This window comes from Thalia democratica, chromosome 2, assembly GCF_965202585.1.
Source record: "Thalia democratica chromosome 2, ktThaDemo2.hap1.1, whole genome shotgun sequence".
In the NCBI taxonomy this organism is placed as follows: Eukaryota; Metazoa; Chordata; class Thaliacea; order Salpida; family Salpidae; genus Thalia; species Thalia democratica.
The window spans coordinates 46,104,035-46,121,555 of NC_139166.1; the positions used below are offsets into that span (position 1 = coordinate 46,104,035).

The 17,521-nt window shown below is 26.3% G+C and overlaps 1 protein-coding gene across 1 annotated transcript; it reads left to right on the plus strand.

Annotated features, from left to right (window-relative positions):
• The first annotated feature begins 6,924 nt into the window (after positions 1-6,924).
• On the plus strand, positions 6,925-9,858 carry LOC145849651 (fumarylacetoacetase-like). Its single transcript, XM_082954660.1, has 2 exons — positions 6,925-7,975; positions 8,977-9,858. Exons 1-2 carry the CDS (start codon positions 6,946-6,948, stop codon positions 9,213-9,215), a joined length of 1,269 nt encoding a protein of 422 aa, XP_082810786.1. The 5' UTR covers positions 6,925-6,945; the 3' UTR covers positions 9,216-9,858.
• Positions 9,859-17,521: the final 7,663 nt, after the last annotated feature.

The following is a 17,521-nucleotide window of genomic DNA, read 5'->3' on the forward strand; positions in this document are numbered from 1 at the left end:
CATATGCTAAATATAAACCTGCAGTAAAAATACTTCTAGCACTATTGGGCGTAGTAGGTAAAAAAGCACGGTTTATCTGTGATTTGAATACAGGCTTCCAATTAAACTTGGAACTTAACACATAAAGATATGAAAAATTATAGTCGGAGGGTAAAGTGAATATATGAAATCTCGGAGAATAGAAAGTGTCATGTGCGAAATAAATATATGAATAATAAATGGATAAAATTATATTTTACTTAGGATATACATTATTTTAATATATATTAAGTGAATGTGTGTTTATGTGAAAGGCGAATGAAAAATATGAAAGGTGAGAAGGCGCCAAGGTGTTATTTGAAGAAGAACCTTCTTGAAATTATCAATTTAACACCTAAGTCAGTGGCGTGTTTAGGCTTTTTAAAGTAGGGTAGCACATTTTTGTTAAGTAATAGAGTATTTTCCATTGTATATTTTTATAAACATTTTTTAAACTACTGTAAGTATCTACTAATTTGTAAAAATCATTAATTTTTTATAACTTATGTAATATTAGTAATAAACTAATAACAACATATTGTTAGTCATTTGTTTTTATTTAAACTTAAATATTATCAAAAAATCGCGGATTTTTATCGCGGTTGAACTTTGAACGTGTCCCCAAAAAAGTCATAAACAATGTCTCACTTAATGAGTGTATTAGTATAATTAAGTAAATCTGGACTATAATCATTTAGACAAAACACTTAATTTATTATTTTAGATGAAGTAGACATTAACTTTTGGCTAAAACTTTAATATATGACAAAACAAATTATAAGTTAACAATAAGTACTAAACAAATTTTAATTAATTAACATTTATTAAGTATGCAGGTATAGTATTATTAGTAGATATTAACTGTTGGTTGAAACTAAAAAAAAAGTCAATTTAGTGACAAAAATCAAAGAATAAAAAAAAGTAACTAACATTTGTTAAATTTTCAGATAGTGTAGATAAAATTAATTAGAATTTTAAAACAAAAAAACTTCAAAACAAACCCCTAGGTAAAAAATATTATATAACTTGAAAAATGAAGTTGTTTAGTTTAAAATATTAAATGTTAATTATTAAAAAATTAAATGTAACTGTGAAAAATGTTCTGCTTTAGTTTTTTGAATATTAAGGTATCTTTAAACTAAAGCAATCTAAGTATTTAAGTTAAATTTTAAATAAAGAATATATTAAATTATCACTATACCGATGTCGTGGTCAAGTAGTTGAATTTACATTGTCAGTTCTTGTAAAGTATAAGGACCAAAACTTGAAAACTAATAAAAAAAAATCTTTAGAAAATAATATCATGCTTAAAAAATTGCGATAATCATTTTTTTTTTGTAAACCTACAATTTTTAATTCAAAAATGTTGCACAATTTTGATTTTATTAGTAATGTTAGTATCTTCATCCAAACTTTTTGGTAAGTTTGTTATAGGTATCTTTCTACAAACAGACTCTCAAAAGTGATAAATCTATTATGACATCATAAAAAGGAATAATCAAAAATTAGTTTAAGGTGTTTGTAAGTACATAACGCACAGCACAAAAGCTTCTTTAAAAGTATATGAAATCATCACATATTGTTTTGGCAGTTGGCAGTTGTAATTCTCTTTTTTTTTATTATTTACAACCTTCAGAAAATTCATGTTTAATTTTACTGAAAGAAAGAAAAACTTCTGATGAAAAATGTTTTTATTGATTTTTTTTACCATTTTTAATGGTTTGCATTAGGAAACCAGTCTTAACACTTCGTCAAGCGTTTAGGTTAGGGGTAACAGTAGAAGTAAAATGAAAATAAAGGTTAAAAATGAAAAAGAAAACAATAATTGAAAAAGCATATATCTATATATATATAAATTGCCGATCAAGGGTAAGGGTTAGAGATAACAGTGATAGTCAAAAGAAAATAAATAAAGGAAAATCAATTTAAGCATAATGAATAAAATGTAGTACTATAGAAACAAAAGCTGGAAACCTAGTAACAAAAATAAAAAATGCTTTTAAAAAAACTACTTTAATAGATTTACTAACAGTATTACACAAACTTAAAATTTGATAAGAAAGTTAAAAAAAAACTGTTTCAATAATTAAAACAACCTTTATTATGCTAAGTGTATGAATTTAAAATGAAACTAAAAAGAATATTTTCAACTAACTATAAAAATCAAAAATAATTTCTCATGAAATTACATGATTAAATGAAATAGTTTTAACAAATCGTTTATAAACATTAAAAATTAGATTCATTAAATTACAAAAATTTTTATGTATTTATTTACCATTTGCAACTTAATATCAATAGATTATTCATTTTGTTTTTATATTTTAAAACACAAAGCTTTTCAAAATCATACAAGATTTCTTTGTCAAGTGATAAATTTTAAATGAAATTTGAAAAAATGTTTGTTAAGTGAATTAAGTTAAGCTTAAAAAAATAACTTTAGATTATGACGTATGAATAAATTAAAATAAATACAAAATAAGAGATTCAGTAATTAAAACTAAAGGTATGTTTGTTAATAGATTGTAATATAATCTATTAATATTAAGTTGCAAATGGTATATAAATACGTTCAAAAACCTTCCTATAATAGTACTTTAAAATGTATTTTGTTAATAGAAATATCGCTTGTAAATAACCTAAAATAAACTAGTTACATTCCAATTAAGATACATACATTTAAATTTCTATTTAGATTTATTATCATATTTGCTAAAAAATAAAATAAAAACGGAATTATCTGTGTCGAAAGTTTTAAGAAACTTAACTTTTAAAAATACCCTATATTGACCGGAAAACATTAATGAATTTTCAGCAAGAATATTAGCTTTTTTAAATGGGAAATAACATATCTTTTTTCAATATTCAAAAAATCAGACTTTTAAAAATTGACACTAAACCAAAGAAAAGAAAAAGCCTAAGAAAATTGTATAAAAGCTTTTAGGTATTTTTAACGGGTAGCTGTCAAATTTGCACGAGGGCACAAAATTGCAAGAAGATATTTTTGCATGAAAACACTTTTGCACAAAGGGTCACTTTAGCACGAAGACATTTTTGGCTGGGTCGTACTTTTTCTAATTTTTTTTATATCTTTTTATTAACTTTAATTTTTATTATTGAATATTTCTTTTTTACTATCACTGCTACCCCTCACCCATAACCTCGAACAGTAGCTTTTTTATTGTTTTTGATTAATTTATTTTTATTTATACAATTTTTTTTACAGTTTTTATTAGTTATTCTTTTGTTTTTATTTTTACTATCAGTGTTACCCCTAACCCTTACCCTCGCTCAGTAACTTTTTTTTTTAATATCAATTTATCTTTTTTTTCTGTTTTTTTTTACTCTCGTTCAAAATTGACCTTTGGTGCAAAATTATCTTTGTTCAATTTTGACCCGTCCCTATTTTTTACAGTTGCTGTATGCCTTAATTTTTACATAAGTTCTAGGATTTTGATTTATTTCTAAACTTAAAAACAACAAACATTTGCTACATCTAAGCTTACGTTATACGTAATAAATTTGATGTATCAGATAACACAAGTTTTTTTAAACTACAACAGATATAACTAATAAACTTTCACTATTCTGTTCTTATACCTTCTTTCAACTGTCAAACCAGCTCAGAGCAGCTCTGAGGACTAATGACTGCCTCTAGTGGACATTACTTGCGCTCAACGAGGTGACGTGTTTTTTATTGTGCCTTTTAGTGTCAGGCATTGCTTGCTGTTTAGTTAGATAAGTTTAAACTTATTTTTTTCAATTTGTTCATTTTCACTTATTATTAAATTTTTTTTTCTATGAATAGAAATGTTTTTAATAGTTTAACGAGTTTACCCCTTACCCTAACCCGCGAATTAGGAGGCCTCCGAATTAAAAATACTATTAATTCTCTAAAGCTAAAGTTTACTGCCACTCATAAAACAACTTTTTTAAAGTAAACAAATATGAAATTAATTTTAATAAAAAAATTTCTCTATTTAATACTCTCAATTTAACTAAAATTTAAAAATGTTGCTACTGGAATGACAACTGGAGGCGCAACGACTATTAGACGAGCGCATCTAACCAGACGTCTTGAACTCCTCTCTAAAAGCCAATGAGAGGCCGCCGTGTACCACCCACCAGCCAATCATCCGTGCTGCATCTGAAAACTTAAAAACATTTTTACTTGGTCCGCACAATTTGTTTGTTTTTCGACGTCTTTTGAAGGGTGGGCGCTCGTTTTTGCTTTTTAGGGGTTCCCCCGTGTGAAATACTTACGCCCTTTTTTAATTCAAAACGAAATTTAAGATCATGATTAGTTTTTTTTTCGGACTAAAAGTACCATTTTTCTTGATTGCTAATAATCAAATGAGCTGTTTGTTATCAAAAATAAGTTCTAATAAGGATTTTTCAATATACGTAAGTAAATCTATAACTTTGAATAGTTTGACATTTTTATACTTAACTTACCTTTGAAAAACCCTTTTTGTAAATAACATTTTAAGTAAAAAAAAAGTTTTATTAATTACATCAAATATTTGTTTCAAAGTCTATTTACTTAAAAGGTTATTTTTTTTACTTTTCTTTTCTAGTGTATAAAGGGCGAAGTTTTATTATGATTGCAGCAAAGTTTTACTCAGCTGTTTGCTATGACCTAACACTCAAAAAGTTTAAACAGTATAATAAGAATAAACTGAATTGTAGCTTCAGATTTACAAAAATAGTCAAAAAAATTATGCAGAAATCATATATTTATTGATATTTTTTAGTCAATTACTTTCTTGTACACACTTAAATATGTTGTATGCACACTCTTGTGTACAAACCAAAATAAACTATTTAGATTTTTTAATTTGCCAGTTTATAGTCAGTCAGGCTAGCTTTTATCTTTCAAGTTAGTTTTTTCTCAAATATTAGCAACACTGTTTATAATGTATTAGGAGTAAAACTTAATAAACGTGGCCAACAATCTTTGGAAAAACTTTATATAAATTTTTATTCTTTATACCTTTCATTATGATTCTTTTGAGTTTCCTAACTTGGAACCTTATACTACTTAAACATGTTTATACTTAAAAAGGAAACTGAAGCATCTAAAATAAGAAATATGTAACAAATATTTTTTTAAACCTAATTATTGAATTACTATGAAAACTAATGCAACTTACAGTCATGTTATATATTTTTAATGCTAACTAGACTAGAATGCATCTTAAAATAGTCACTTGTAAACAGTAATTTGCATGAAAAATAAATAGCTGGTCACAAAAGACTCCCATTTTAGTTTGCACCTCCCATAAGGAACCTATTGTTACCTTCGACTTTGACCGGCTATATCTCAAAAATTATTTTGAATTTTTTGAATCTGTAAAAAGCATCTTGTAGCTTAGTAAAAACTATATTAAATATAATAAAATTTAAAAAAAAGGTGTTTATCCCCCCTATGCCCTTAATTGATATTTTTGAATTCTTTAAAAAGTGGCTTGTAGTTTGTAATTAAAGCTTACAAATAAAAGCTAAAGTTATTTTTTGTAAAAAATGTGTTGGACCCCCTTATGGCCATTAATAGACAAACATGAAAAACGTTTTATTTAGAAACATTTAAATTATGGGACTAGTAACTAAAACAAAGTATAAATATATAAACTGTTTGATATATCTGGATAGTTATTTGTTAAATATGACAGTTAAATAGATCACCTAGAGAAAGTAATATTCAAAATACATAATATAATGTTCGTTGAACTATAAAAAAACTCAAAAAGTTTGGTCTAAGGACAAAGGAACCTTTCGGTTTATTGAGTTGTACACCACATGCTTATTAAGTTTCTTACGAGCTATTACACTTTTTTTTTCTCATTTAAATATTTAAACCTTTAGTAATAAAACAATTAATTAAACGAAATGAAAGAAAAGAAAATTAAGCAAAATTTAACTTATTTCTGTGCTTAAAAAATGTACCTAAAAACTTGTCTAGTAACATAAGAAAAAAATATATATATAACTTTAAATTAACTTATAAAAGGAGATAATTAATACTAGTAGCAAACATGTGAATACTTGAATGATAGGTTACAACTTCTTTAAAAAAAGTAGAAATGTAGTATGCTCAAACATTTTTATGTTAAATTTTATCAGTATTTTGTGCCAAAAGTGTAATTTTTTTTATTTAACAATTTTACTTGAACAATAAAAATTACTTTACGTTTAAATAGTTGTATAAACTATTGTATGATTTTAAAATAATTTTAAAGAAGTGAATTCTACCATAACTGAACTCAACTTTAATAAATGAAAATATAAAGATAAGTGCTGTAAAATTTACGCTTTTAATAAAAAGTAAAACAATAATAATAAATAATAATACTAACAACAACAAACTTCCTTCTTTTTTAAAATATGATTTTTCATATTTTGAATACTTGTCAAGTCTAAAATTGTAATAATAGAAAGCAAACAATACTTGAATAACAATATTTGATAAAAAATAGTTTCAGTTTAAAAAGCTGTTTAATAGAGTTATATGAATTGAAATCAATCTAAACTAATTAGACAAAATTTAAAAATAGTTTAGATAGAAAACCTTTGACTAAAAAAGCTCTTAATTGTAATAAAAGTTTATGAGCACTGAACAACTTAATTATGCATAATTTTAAGGATCACTGTTCTTAACTTGTAAGCACATTCTAAGTATTTTTTTAATTTAAAAAAGTAACTTATGTTTTTAACTGTTTATTACTAAACTTTTAATGTTTAATTAAACAAAGGCTTAGCTAGAATCTAATTTTTAGCTATTATATTAAATAGTAAAAAGTTTTACAAGTAAAGTTTTTGAAATAGAGCTGTTGTTAACTTAAACAACTGTTTTTTTTTGCATAGGATAAATATTAACAATTACATAGTAGAACTTTTTTTAGTATTAGTAAATAATAAACTATAAAAATGAAATCATTTATTGAAGTTCCTGCTGATAGTGACTTTACAATTTATAATTTACCTTATGGTGTATTCACGACTGCAAGTGACTCAAGTCCAAAAATAGGAGTTGCAATAGGAAGCAAAATACTGTCTCTACCTTCAGTCTGTCATTTATTCAATGGGCCAGTTCTTGCAAACAACCATCATGTGTTTATGTCATCTACCTTAAATGATTTTATGGCACTTGGAAAACCTGCTTGGGATGAAGCAAGGGAGTTTATTCAAAGTTTACTTAGTGATGAAAATTCCCAGTTAAAAAGTGACAATGAAATATTTGCTAAATCATTTGTAGAACAGTCTGAAGCAACAATGCATTTACCTGTCAAAATAGGTGACTACACTGATTTTTACTCTTCAATACACCATGCAACTAACGTTGGTACAATGTTCAGAGGAAAAGACAATGCATTGATGCCTAACTGGAAGCATTTACCTGTAGGTTACCATGGCCGTGCCTCTTCAATCGTAGTATCTGGAACTCCAATCAAAAGACCTTGTGGTCAAAGAAAGCTAGATACTGAAGCAGTTCCAACATATGGGTCATGCAGACTATTAGACTTTGAGTTGGAAATGGGATTTTTTGTTGGGGTTGGAAACCAGCTTGGAAGTACAATTCCGTGTGAAAATGCAGACAAGCACATTTTTGGAATGGTTCTTGTAAATGATTGGTCTGCAAGAGACATCCAGAAATGGGAATATGTGCCTCTTGGACCATTTTTAGGTAAAAGTTTTGGTACAACAGTTTCTCCATGGGTAGTTACAATGGCTGCATTAGATCCATTTAAAGTACCAAACATGGAACAAGATGTTGAAGTGTTGCCATATTTGAAGCATAAAGATGACTACAACTTTGACATTAAATTATCAGTTAGTATCCAGGATGATACTATGAATGAGCCTAGTGTTGTTTGTAATTCAAATTTTAATAACATGTACTGGACAATGAAGCAACAACTAGCCCATCATACTGTTAATGGATGTAACTCAAACACAGGTTAGTAATAAATTTTGAACTTAAGTTTTATCGAAATACCACAAAGCATACAGTAGACTACCGCTTAAGTACGCAAATTGAACCCGACCAAAAAATGCGTACTTAGCACGGGTAGTGCGTACTTTTTGACGACATAGTATAATATGAAATTTGGTTGTTTGTTTTCTTTCTTACAACTAGCCACATATTTTGTTTTGTTAGAGGGAAAGTACCAAACTACTTTGTGTTTACCAAACATTTTCAAAACATCAATGTGTGTACATTTAAATTAAATTATGACTTAACTATGTTGTATTTGTAGATTTTTTTAACTTTGTCATCTATATTTATTTATTTTATAGCATTACAGCTAAAATATCATTATTATTTTCACTTTTCTTTAACCACTACATAAGTATTTAGTTTATTAAGATTTAATAACAGGACTGTCACAATCTCAGACCACTTAGACTACTCAGGATTACTCACCCTAGTTTAAAAGTTGTGAAAGTCTCAGGCTAACTCAGCAGGTTGGCCATTCTACCTGGAAACATAAAATAATCTGGAAAAACTTGATGATTGAAATTTAGGCAAAAAAACTGGAATTTCTTAGAAGTTCTAATATAACATTCTTTATTTTGATAAATAAATTGTGTATATAACGGAACAGTTAAAAATGTAGATTAAATTGTATTTTTAAAACTTTTATTTTTCTAGTTTCGTAAACGTAGTTTAGAAATATTTAGTTTAGAATATTTTTCTGTCTTTCTGGATAAGTGCATACTTAAGGCGGGGTGCGTACCAAAAAAAGCGCGTACTTAAGCGGTAGTCTACTGTATATAGTTATGTTTGTTTAAATTATTTTGTTGGAAATTTTTACTAAAACAAATTTTCTTTGTGATAAAATTTAATTGCTTAATGTTTTTACAAGACAATTGTTAGTATGTCTAAAAGACTTAAATTAATAAGTATTAAAACTTAAAATGCATAAAATATAGTTGACTGGTAATAAAATGTTCTAGGTGATATGTATGCTTCTGGTACAATAAGCGGAGAAGATCAGAATGCATTTGGCAGCATGCTTGAACTATCATGGAAAGGAACTCGTGAGATCGACCTTGGTGGTGGAAACATGCGAAAGTTTATCAAGGATGGAGACAAAGTCGTGATAAAAGGGTTCTGTGAGAAAAACGGAGTCAGAGTGGGATTTGGAAAGTGCGAAGGTGTTGTCATACCCGCTACTCCTCAAGTGTTTGAATAAATTATTAACTAGAATAAATTGCTTAAATTATTTATTAATTGTAAACAGCTATGCCGATGAGAAATTACCAACAGTATTTTTGTAGTATGCCAATCAAGATACTTGCATTTTTTATTAAAAATCATACCAATTTAAAAACTAAAAAAGTATTTCAATAGAAATTTAGTAGTGACTATAATTACTTCGTATGTACAACAAAACAAAGTTTCAAGTATTAAGAATTGTTCAAACTCAGTTTAATTTCATTTTATTCTTTAGGTTATGTTTATCTTTTGTATATCTTTGTAAAAATATCTTTATTTGTTGTTTAATTATTTAGACGTGCTACCTTATTTTCAATTATGTATTTTCATCCGTTTTTGTCATTATTTTTATACTTTGATTTGTTTTTAAGTTGCTGCTTTTTTATCAATTATGTACTTGAAATTACTTTAGTATTATGTCGTATTCTGCTTGCTTTATAGTATTATGCATGACAGTTTCAAGAAAAACTATTTACTCTTTAGAAATCATACACAAAGTTTAGTCTGTGTTTGGTCGGTATTCTGTTACGTTTTTACTGTTTCTCAAAAATGTTTAATCAGAAGTAGTACACGTCATTTTAGGTTATTCATATAATTAGAAATAAAGAAGTTGAAAAATAGTTGTAATTTTTTGTCTATTGTTTAATGTAAGGCATTAAGAAATGTATTTCGAAATATTTAAAAGAAAACTTTTGTTACTAACAGAAATAGTATTTATTATACACATATTTGTTTACTAAATTAAAAAAACTAAGAGTAAAAAAAATGTCACTGTTTGATTTAAGAAAGTATCTTTTTTGCCATCTCTATAAGACAAACGACCTTGAAACATTTTCTTTATTTTTTCATTAATAAGGTTTAAGTGTAACAGTGAGTTAGTCGCTCTACACTACGTTACAATGACGTTTAAAAGCGTTTTTATTGTTATATGTTAACAAATTATGTTCTGACTAATGTTGAAACAATCTATAAATGCATAAAATACACTAATTTTTTTTTCAAGTATTTCAAACACTAACTATTAATCTAGATACAAGAGGAAGTTACTAATAAAAAACTTTATACAATTTAAAAAAAAGTGTATAATTAAATAATAACATAAATAGTTTACAAGAAACACTAAAATTATATACTATACCTATTTCGCTAATGATTTTAAATACTTTATGAAATTAATTAAGCACAATAGTCTTCCTTTTGAGTCAATTAGCTATTCAAAGTACAATTTTCTATTTAAGACTAGGACTTCTTGGGCTAACAAATCCCGTTTACTACGAACTTTTGGGCTGTGTTCAAAATGCGTACTGAACAGAAAGACTGCCTGTAAAATTTTAGATCAGAAGTCGGTAGTCTCTGGCAAATTTTTCAAAATATATTTTTTATATTCACAACTTCACTTTATTTTTCAAATCTCCCGTCAATATCTACGATTTTTTACCATTTATTTTGAAACCCAGAAGATCTAGAATAAGTTTCGAAAGTTTAAGACCCCAAATATCTAGTGTACATTTCAAGCTTTCCTTAATTAGTGTATTTTAAATATTTATATCAGATCCCAGGATATTTAACGAAAGTTTTTAAATTTTTCATGCTTGCGGCCCGCATCCCATTTGTAATACTCGCGAGCCGTATTTTAACCTTTCATAGGCCGCAGTTTGCTGATCCTCGACTTAGATAATGCAGTAAAAGTTAATCAAAATAACAAAACAATACTTAAACAAAGTATTTATCGATTAAGAAAATTTCTTATCAACCTATTTAAACAAAGATTAAATTAGTAAAACTAATTTTCAAAATGATTAAATATAGCATATTACGTAAACAGAATGTCAGTTTCTTTTCGTGTTTAAAGTTCAGGTTTTCTCACTAGGAGAACACAAATTTCTTAAAGCTATATCAAATAAAAAATATTAGTAGAATATAAACTATTTATTTTTTTTACAATCGATGAACATTTTGTAATTTAGTCCATTTCGTCTTTTCTTTATCACTATAAAGTAGACACTAAATATATTTTACAAAATTAATACAATGACTTTTCATTGTTGTCTTTAAGTTTCTTGATGCTAACCTAATATATGTTTTAAACGAGATTGATATTGGTAAACAATTAAATTAGATTTTGGTAACGGGTCTTTACTGTTCGGTGTTGCTATTAGAACTAAATTATACTTTACTTTGTGTTTAGACACGAAATGCTTTTAATAACTTTTCTAGTAGTTTTATACAGAAGTGCAAAAAATTACTATTTTATTTTAGCTATAACTTAATTTTACAATTTTCATGATGAATTTTTTGTAATTGTTTCAGATTAACTTAACTACTTTATTAAATGTAACTTTTTTATATTTAAATTTAATTTTACTATTTTCAAAGTTAAACATCTAAAGCGAATAAACCTTATGAGCTCAGTATAGAATGATCTGGTTAAGTTTGTTGTTTTGTATAATCTGCAGTGCTCTTAAATTCAAATATAAATAATGTAATTGGAACTAAAAGACTTCTTCTCATAAAACTTGTTCTGGACAAGGCGTTAAAAGGTATCCGTGATGTGCGACTCGACAACAGAAAGGTTCTTCGTGCACCAGGTCCTAGGACCAAGTATTTTGATTTTTTTTTCTCGCTTAATAAAAAATTATAACTATATGTAGAAACTGAACGTTTTGACGAGAAACAAGAAAATTTATTTTTCCACATTGAAATTTATCAACTTATTAAATGGATAGGAAGTTTCGTCGATATTTAACATTGCGATATTTGGATATACAAAGAAATGTTATATAACTTTACGGAGTTGAAAAGGTAACTTCTAATCCATTTGGAATCCTAAAACTTTACAGGATTCCTCTTCAGAGGTTCTATTTATGTGATTTATTTTTATTTTAAAATTTTATAGAAATTTTCTTTTTATAATTATAATTTAAATCTACATACTTGAACGCAATACTAACGCTAGCTAGCCTAGTAAAAACTATTTTATGAAGCTTTACGGAATTGAAAAGGTAACTTCTAGTCCATTTGGAATCCTGAAACTTTACAGGATTCCTCTTCAGAGGTTCTATTTTGTGATTTATTTTATTTTTTCAATTTTGTCGAAAACTTTTTTATATAATTATCGTTTAAATCTTCTTATTTAAACGCAATATTAAGGCTAGCTAGCCTAGTAAAAACTATTTTATGAAGCTTTACGGAATTGAAAAGGTAACTTCTAGTCCATTTGGAATCCTGAAACTTTACAGGATTCCTCTTCAGAGGTTTTTTTTTTGTGATTTATTTTATTTTTTCAATTTTGTCGAAAACTTTTTTATATAATTATAATTTAAATCTTCTTATTTGAACGCAATATTAACGCTAGCTAGCCTAGTAAAAACTGTTTTATGAAGCTTTACGGAATTGAAAAGGTAACTTCTAGTCCATTTGGAATCCTGAAATTTTACAGGATTTCTCTTCAGAGGTTCTATTTTTGTGATTTATTTTTATTTTAAACTTATAATAATTAATTATACAAAAATTACAATTTAAAACTTGATTATTTATAAAATTTGATGGAAAGTTTTGAGCTAACATCATTGTTTATTCAAGCGTCAAAGAGAAAGCTCTCAAAGTCATATGGTTTACTGATGCAAGATGATCACAGTTAAAATAAGGAGAAAGTTAAGTGTACACAAGAAATTACTGATGTAATGTAGTATAAAGTCTAGTAAAGTTGTCTAAAAAAATTATAACAAAAATTTGGTAGAACTTTAACGAGTTTTTATTACAATAATTCAAGATTAATACTACTCAACAATTGTTTTAACATCTTAACTTTTGATTTTTTATACAAGAAAAAGTTTAACCGACTGTTTAACGAAACATTAATAAAAAAAAAAACAAAGGTATAATTGAAACATTTTTACTACTTGAACTCATGTTTAATTTGCTAAATGTATTCACAGCACGTGCAATAATAACAATTATCTTCTTGTTTATAAAACTTGTACTCCTCTTCCGATAGATTCAAACAATTTACGGCATGAAACCATTTGAAGCAGCTCTCACATTGAGTCTAAAACAGATACTCAAAATCAGCGGTTCTTACTTTTTTTTTACCTCTTTTTAGTATTTTCAAAACAAGAAATTTTTATATAAACTAGCAAAATTTAACCTTTCTACTTGATAAGTTCTTATCCTCAATTTCAGAACTTGATTGTCCGGTTTCTTCAGACTGCTGTTCAAAGCATACAACTTTTTTTTTAGCAGGTGGCTCATCAGCTGCCTAATGAAAGATAATTAAAAAAAAAAACAGATAACAATTATTTTTTTTGAACATATAGGTTCAGATTTAAAAACTTACCTCGGTATTTTTTCAAAAAACCTTCGAATTTTCAACTGGGCATCTCTTTTTTGTGTTTTGTTTTTATAAAATGTAAACAAACCAAGCTTGTCAAACAAAACATCATAAGCTTTACTTGTGTCTTTTTCTAAGATTTAAAAAAAAATTACACTGATGAGCTGCCTGAAATAGCTTGTTTTTTTCTTTTAAGATTTCTCTAATTTTTGAAACTCTCATTTTACTACTTATCACGCTGTAAATTTAACTAAAATTAATAACTTTAATTGAACTTTTTTGAAACAACAGTAGAAGAACTTTTAAACTACAGTTCGATAATTTTTTCACTACGTCTTTTTGACTTAGGTTACATCAAGTTGTTTTGTTGTTATAATTATTTTTCGTGTAAAAACCTTTGTTTCCATCTGGAAAGCCTATTATCGTAATAGTTATAATAATTTATTTGGTGCCTGGTATCCTTAATTTAACCAGCATTTGTATGGTATCCACTGCAACCTACGTACGTAGGTTACTTGTATAACAAACTTTACTTATACTAAGTTTGTATTAAATAATACTTAGGGCCTCTATATAAAAGTAAGCTTGACAATGAATGAACATGTTGTACTAAATAACAATTGCTAACACTAAAAAATACATAAAGAACATCATACTTTACAAACTACTTTAATTTTAGCCAAAACATTACACAAGAATCTATCTAAAGGGAATATACTTTAATAAAGTATAGAACAAAATGATATTAAAATACTTAGTTTTTAAATAATGAATAATATAAAAAAAACACTGTTAAAAATATACTTTAAATAACACAAGAAAACAATTAAATGACTATTCAACAAAAATAACATGTTTACTGCATCAAGCTGTGGCTATCTCAAACCACTTTCTATGGCTGGTTTATATAGCAACGTTCTTAACTTTATGCAACATTACATCAGTAATTAATAGTCTGCACTTTATTTCCTCCTTATCTTAACTGTAATCATGTTGCATCAGTAAATCACATGACTTTGAGAGTTTTCTCTTAAACGCTTTAATGAACAATTATGCAAACTCAAAACATTCCATCAAATTTATAAAGTAATCAAGTTTTTAAAAATTATAATTTTTTTGTATAATTTAAAAATATAAGTTTAAAATAAAATAAGTTATAATTTTTAAATTATAAAAATAATTTGTAAGACAGTTTTTACTAGGCTAGCTAGCGTTAATATTGCGTTCAAGTATGAAGATTTAAATTATAATTATATAAAAAAGTTTTCGACAAAATTGAAAAAATAAAATAAATCACAAAAATAGAACCTCTGAAGAGGAATCCTGTAAAGTGTCAGGATTCCAAATGGACTAGAAGTTACCTTTTCAATTCCGTAAAGCTTCATAAAATAGTTTTTACTAGGCTAGCTAGCCTTAATATTGCGTTTAAATAAGAAGATTTAAATTATAATTATATAAAAAAGTTTTCGACAAAATTGAAAAAATAAAATAAATCACAAAAATAGAACCTCTGAAGAGGAACCCTGTAAAGTTTTAGGATTCCAAATGGACTAGAAGTTACCTTTTCAACTCCGTAAAGCTTCATAAAGTAGTTTTTACTAGGCTAGCTAGCGTTAATATTGCGTTCAAGTATGTAGATTTAAATTATAATTATATAATAGAAAAATCGATAAAATTTTAAATTGAAAATAAATCACAAAAAAAAACCTCTGAAGAGGAATCCTGTAAAGTTTCAGGATTCCAAATGAACTAGAAGTTACCTTTTCAATTCCGTAAAGATTCATAAAGTAGTTTTTACTAGGCTAGCTAGCGTTAATATTGCGTTCAAGTGTGTAGATTTAAATTATAATTATATAATAAAAAAATCGATAAAATTTTAAAATGAAAATAAATCACAAAAAAAAAACCTCTGAAGAGGAACCCTGTAAAGTTTCAGGATTCCAAATGGACTAGAAGTTACCTTTTCAATTCCGTAAAGCTTCATAAAATAGTTTTTACTAGGCTAGCTAGCCTTAAATTTGCGTTCAAGTATGTAGATTTAAATTATAATTATATAATAAAAAAATCGATAAAATTTTAAAATGAAAATAAATCACAAAAAAAAAACCTCTGAAGAGGAATCCTGCAAAGTTTCAGGATTCCAAATAGATTAGAAGTTACCTTTTCAATTCCGTAAAGTTATATAACATTTCTTTGTATATCCAAATATCGCTATGTTAAATTTTGACGAAACTTCCTATCCATACTTATTAACAATAATAATTGTGCTAAAAAACTATTTACACTTTTTTCACTTTCATTATTACAAAACGATTGTCAAAACTACTAAAAAAGCAAAGTGTTTACTTACAATTCGGTTTTACCTTTGCTTCTAGTAAAACCATAAACATATTGTACAAGGTCAGCCCTAAATAAGGCCCAATAGCTAATCTAGTACTTGAATAGTATTCTTTCATAGTTTAAAGTTAGTTTCTCAAGTCCAAAGGGTTACATGTATCATTTCTTCAGCTTTTGCTGAGAGAAAAGAGTTATGCAGCTACTAGATTTATCACGTTGAATGACATAGTCATTTATAAGATAATCGAAATGCACTGAAAATCGTAGTAGTTTACAGTAAAGTTACTACCTAACTTTTTTAATAGTAAATATTTATTAGAGAAATTAACATGCACAGTACAATCAGACTGAAGACAAATTTAGTTGTTTGTTGAACGAAAATAAAAAGACTCAAAGTATTTGGCTATTGGACCTGGTACACAAAAAAACCTTACGGCTATCGAATAAAGTTTTAGTTTATCTTGATATGATTTTTATCTTTTCTTTAATTAAACTATAAAAAAGTTGTAGTTAAACATACTAAAGCTATCTTATTGTTAGTTTTATGTCCGCTGTTTTAACCATAAAAGCTTTAAACATCTGCCTTAAAAAATATTTTTATATTAAAAATAAAAATTAAAATTAATATCTTTTTGGTTATTGCTACCTACATCTTGGACAGTTGTAGATAGAGTATTAAATATAGCTAATTCTAGAATAGTTTAACAATGTTTAATGAACAACAAAAAAGCGCTCAAAACAATTTGTTTTAGAAAAAAACCTTTCGGTTATAAATTCGTACACCACTTGGATACAGCTCAAGGTCTTGTCCAGGACAAGACAGTACAAGATTTTACAAATCTATATAAAGTAAAGGTAATTCAATATCTTCTAAATATCTTATTTCTTTTAAACTTACTCCCTATTTCAGTCATTCTACCAAATGATTATATTTTAAATATATTTTGTTGTTTGTAAATTTAAGTGATCAAAAGCATTTTTTCTTTTAAAATTATAAGTTTTAAGTTTTTATTGTATTTAGTCAAGATTCATTTAAAACAAAAAACGGTTTATAAGTTATATACATTTTAGTTTTCAATATGTTTTATTTTTTGAATGTTTGTCATAATTTTTTATTTCAAAATTTTTGAAATTAAATATCATTTTCTTTAAACAAAAAAAAAGAAAGACTTTTTAGTGATTGTTTAATTTACTTACTAAACTAAACACTTTAGAACTATTTTACGTTTTTTACACTATTGTAAGCATTCTGTTGTATGTAGCAGAACTTTGTTTAAGCTTTGAAAATTTTAGCAATAAACAAATAAAAAATTTAGTTTTATTTAAATAATATTTGAATATTTACTAACAATTATTTGCATAAAACTATTTAAAACTTTTGTCTAAATGTAAGTAGTTGAAGGAAAACTAAAAAAATTTAATACTAAAATTTTAACAAAAATACACACTATATTGTTTATTGTAGGACAAAAAAAAGTTAAAAATATATAGTCATAGGACCTAGTGCACGAAAAAACCTTTCAGTTATCGAGTCGCACACCACTTAGATACATTTTAATGTCATGCCCAGGACTATACAAAATTAGTCAAAAAATGGTACTAAAAAAAGTATGTTT

Excerpts from the sequence above, each read along its gene's own strand:
- LOC145849651 (XM_082954660.1), top strand. The coding sequence starts at position 6,946 with ATGAAATCATTTATTGAAGTTCCTGCTGATAGTGACTTTACAATTTAT. Across the intron at positions 7,976-8,976 it reads TGGATGTAACTCAAACACAG|GTGATATGTATGCTTCTGGT; the intron begins GTTAGTAATAAA and ends AAAATGTTCTAG.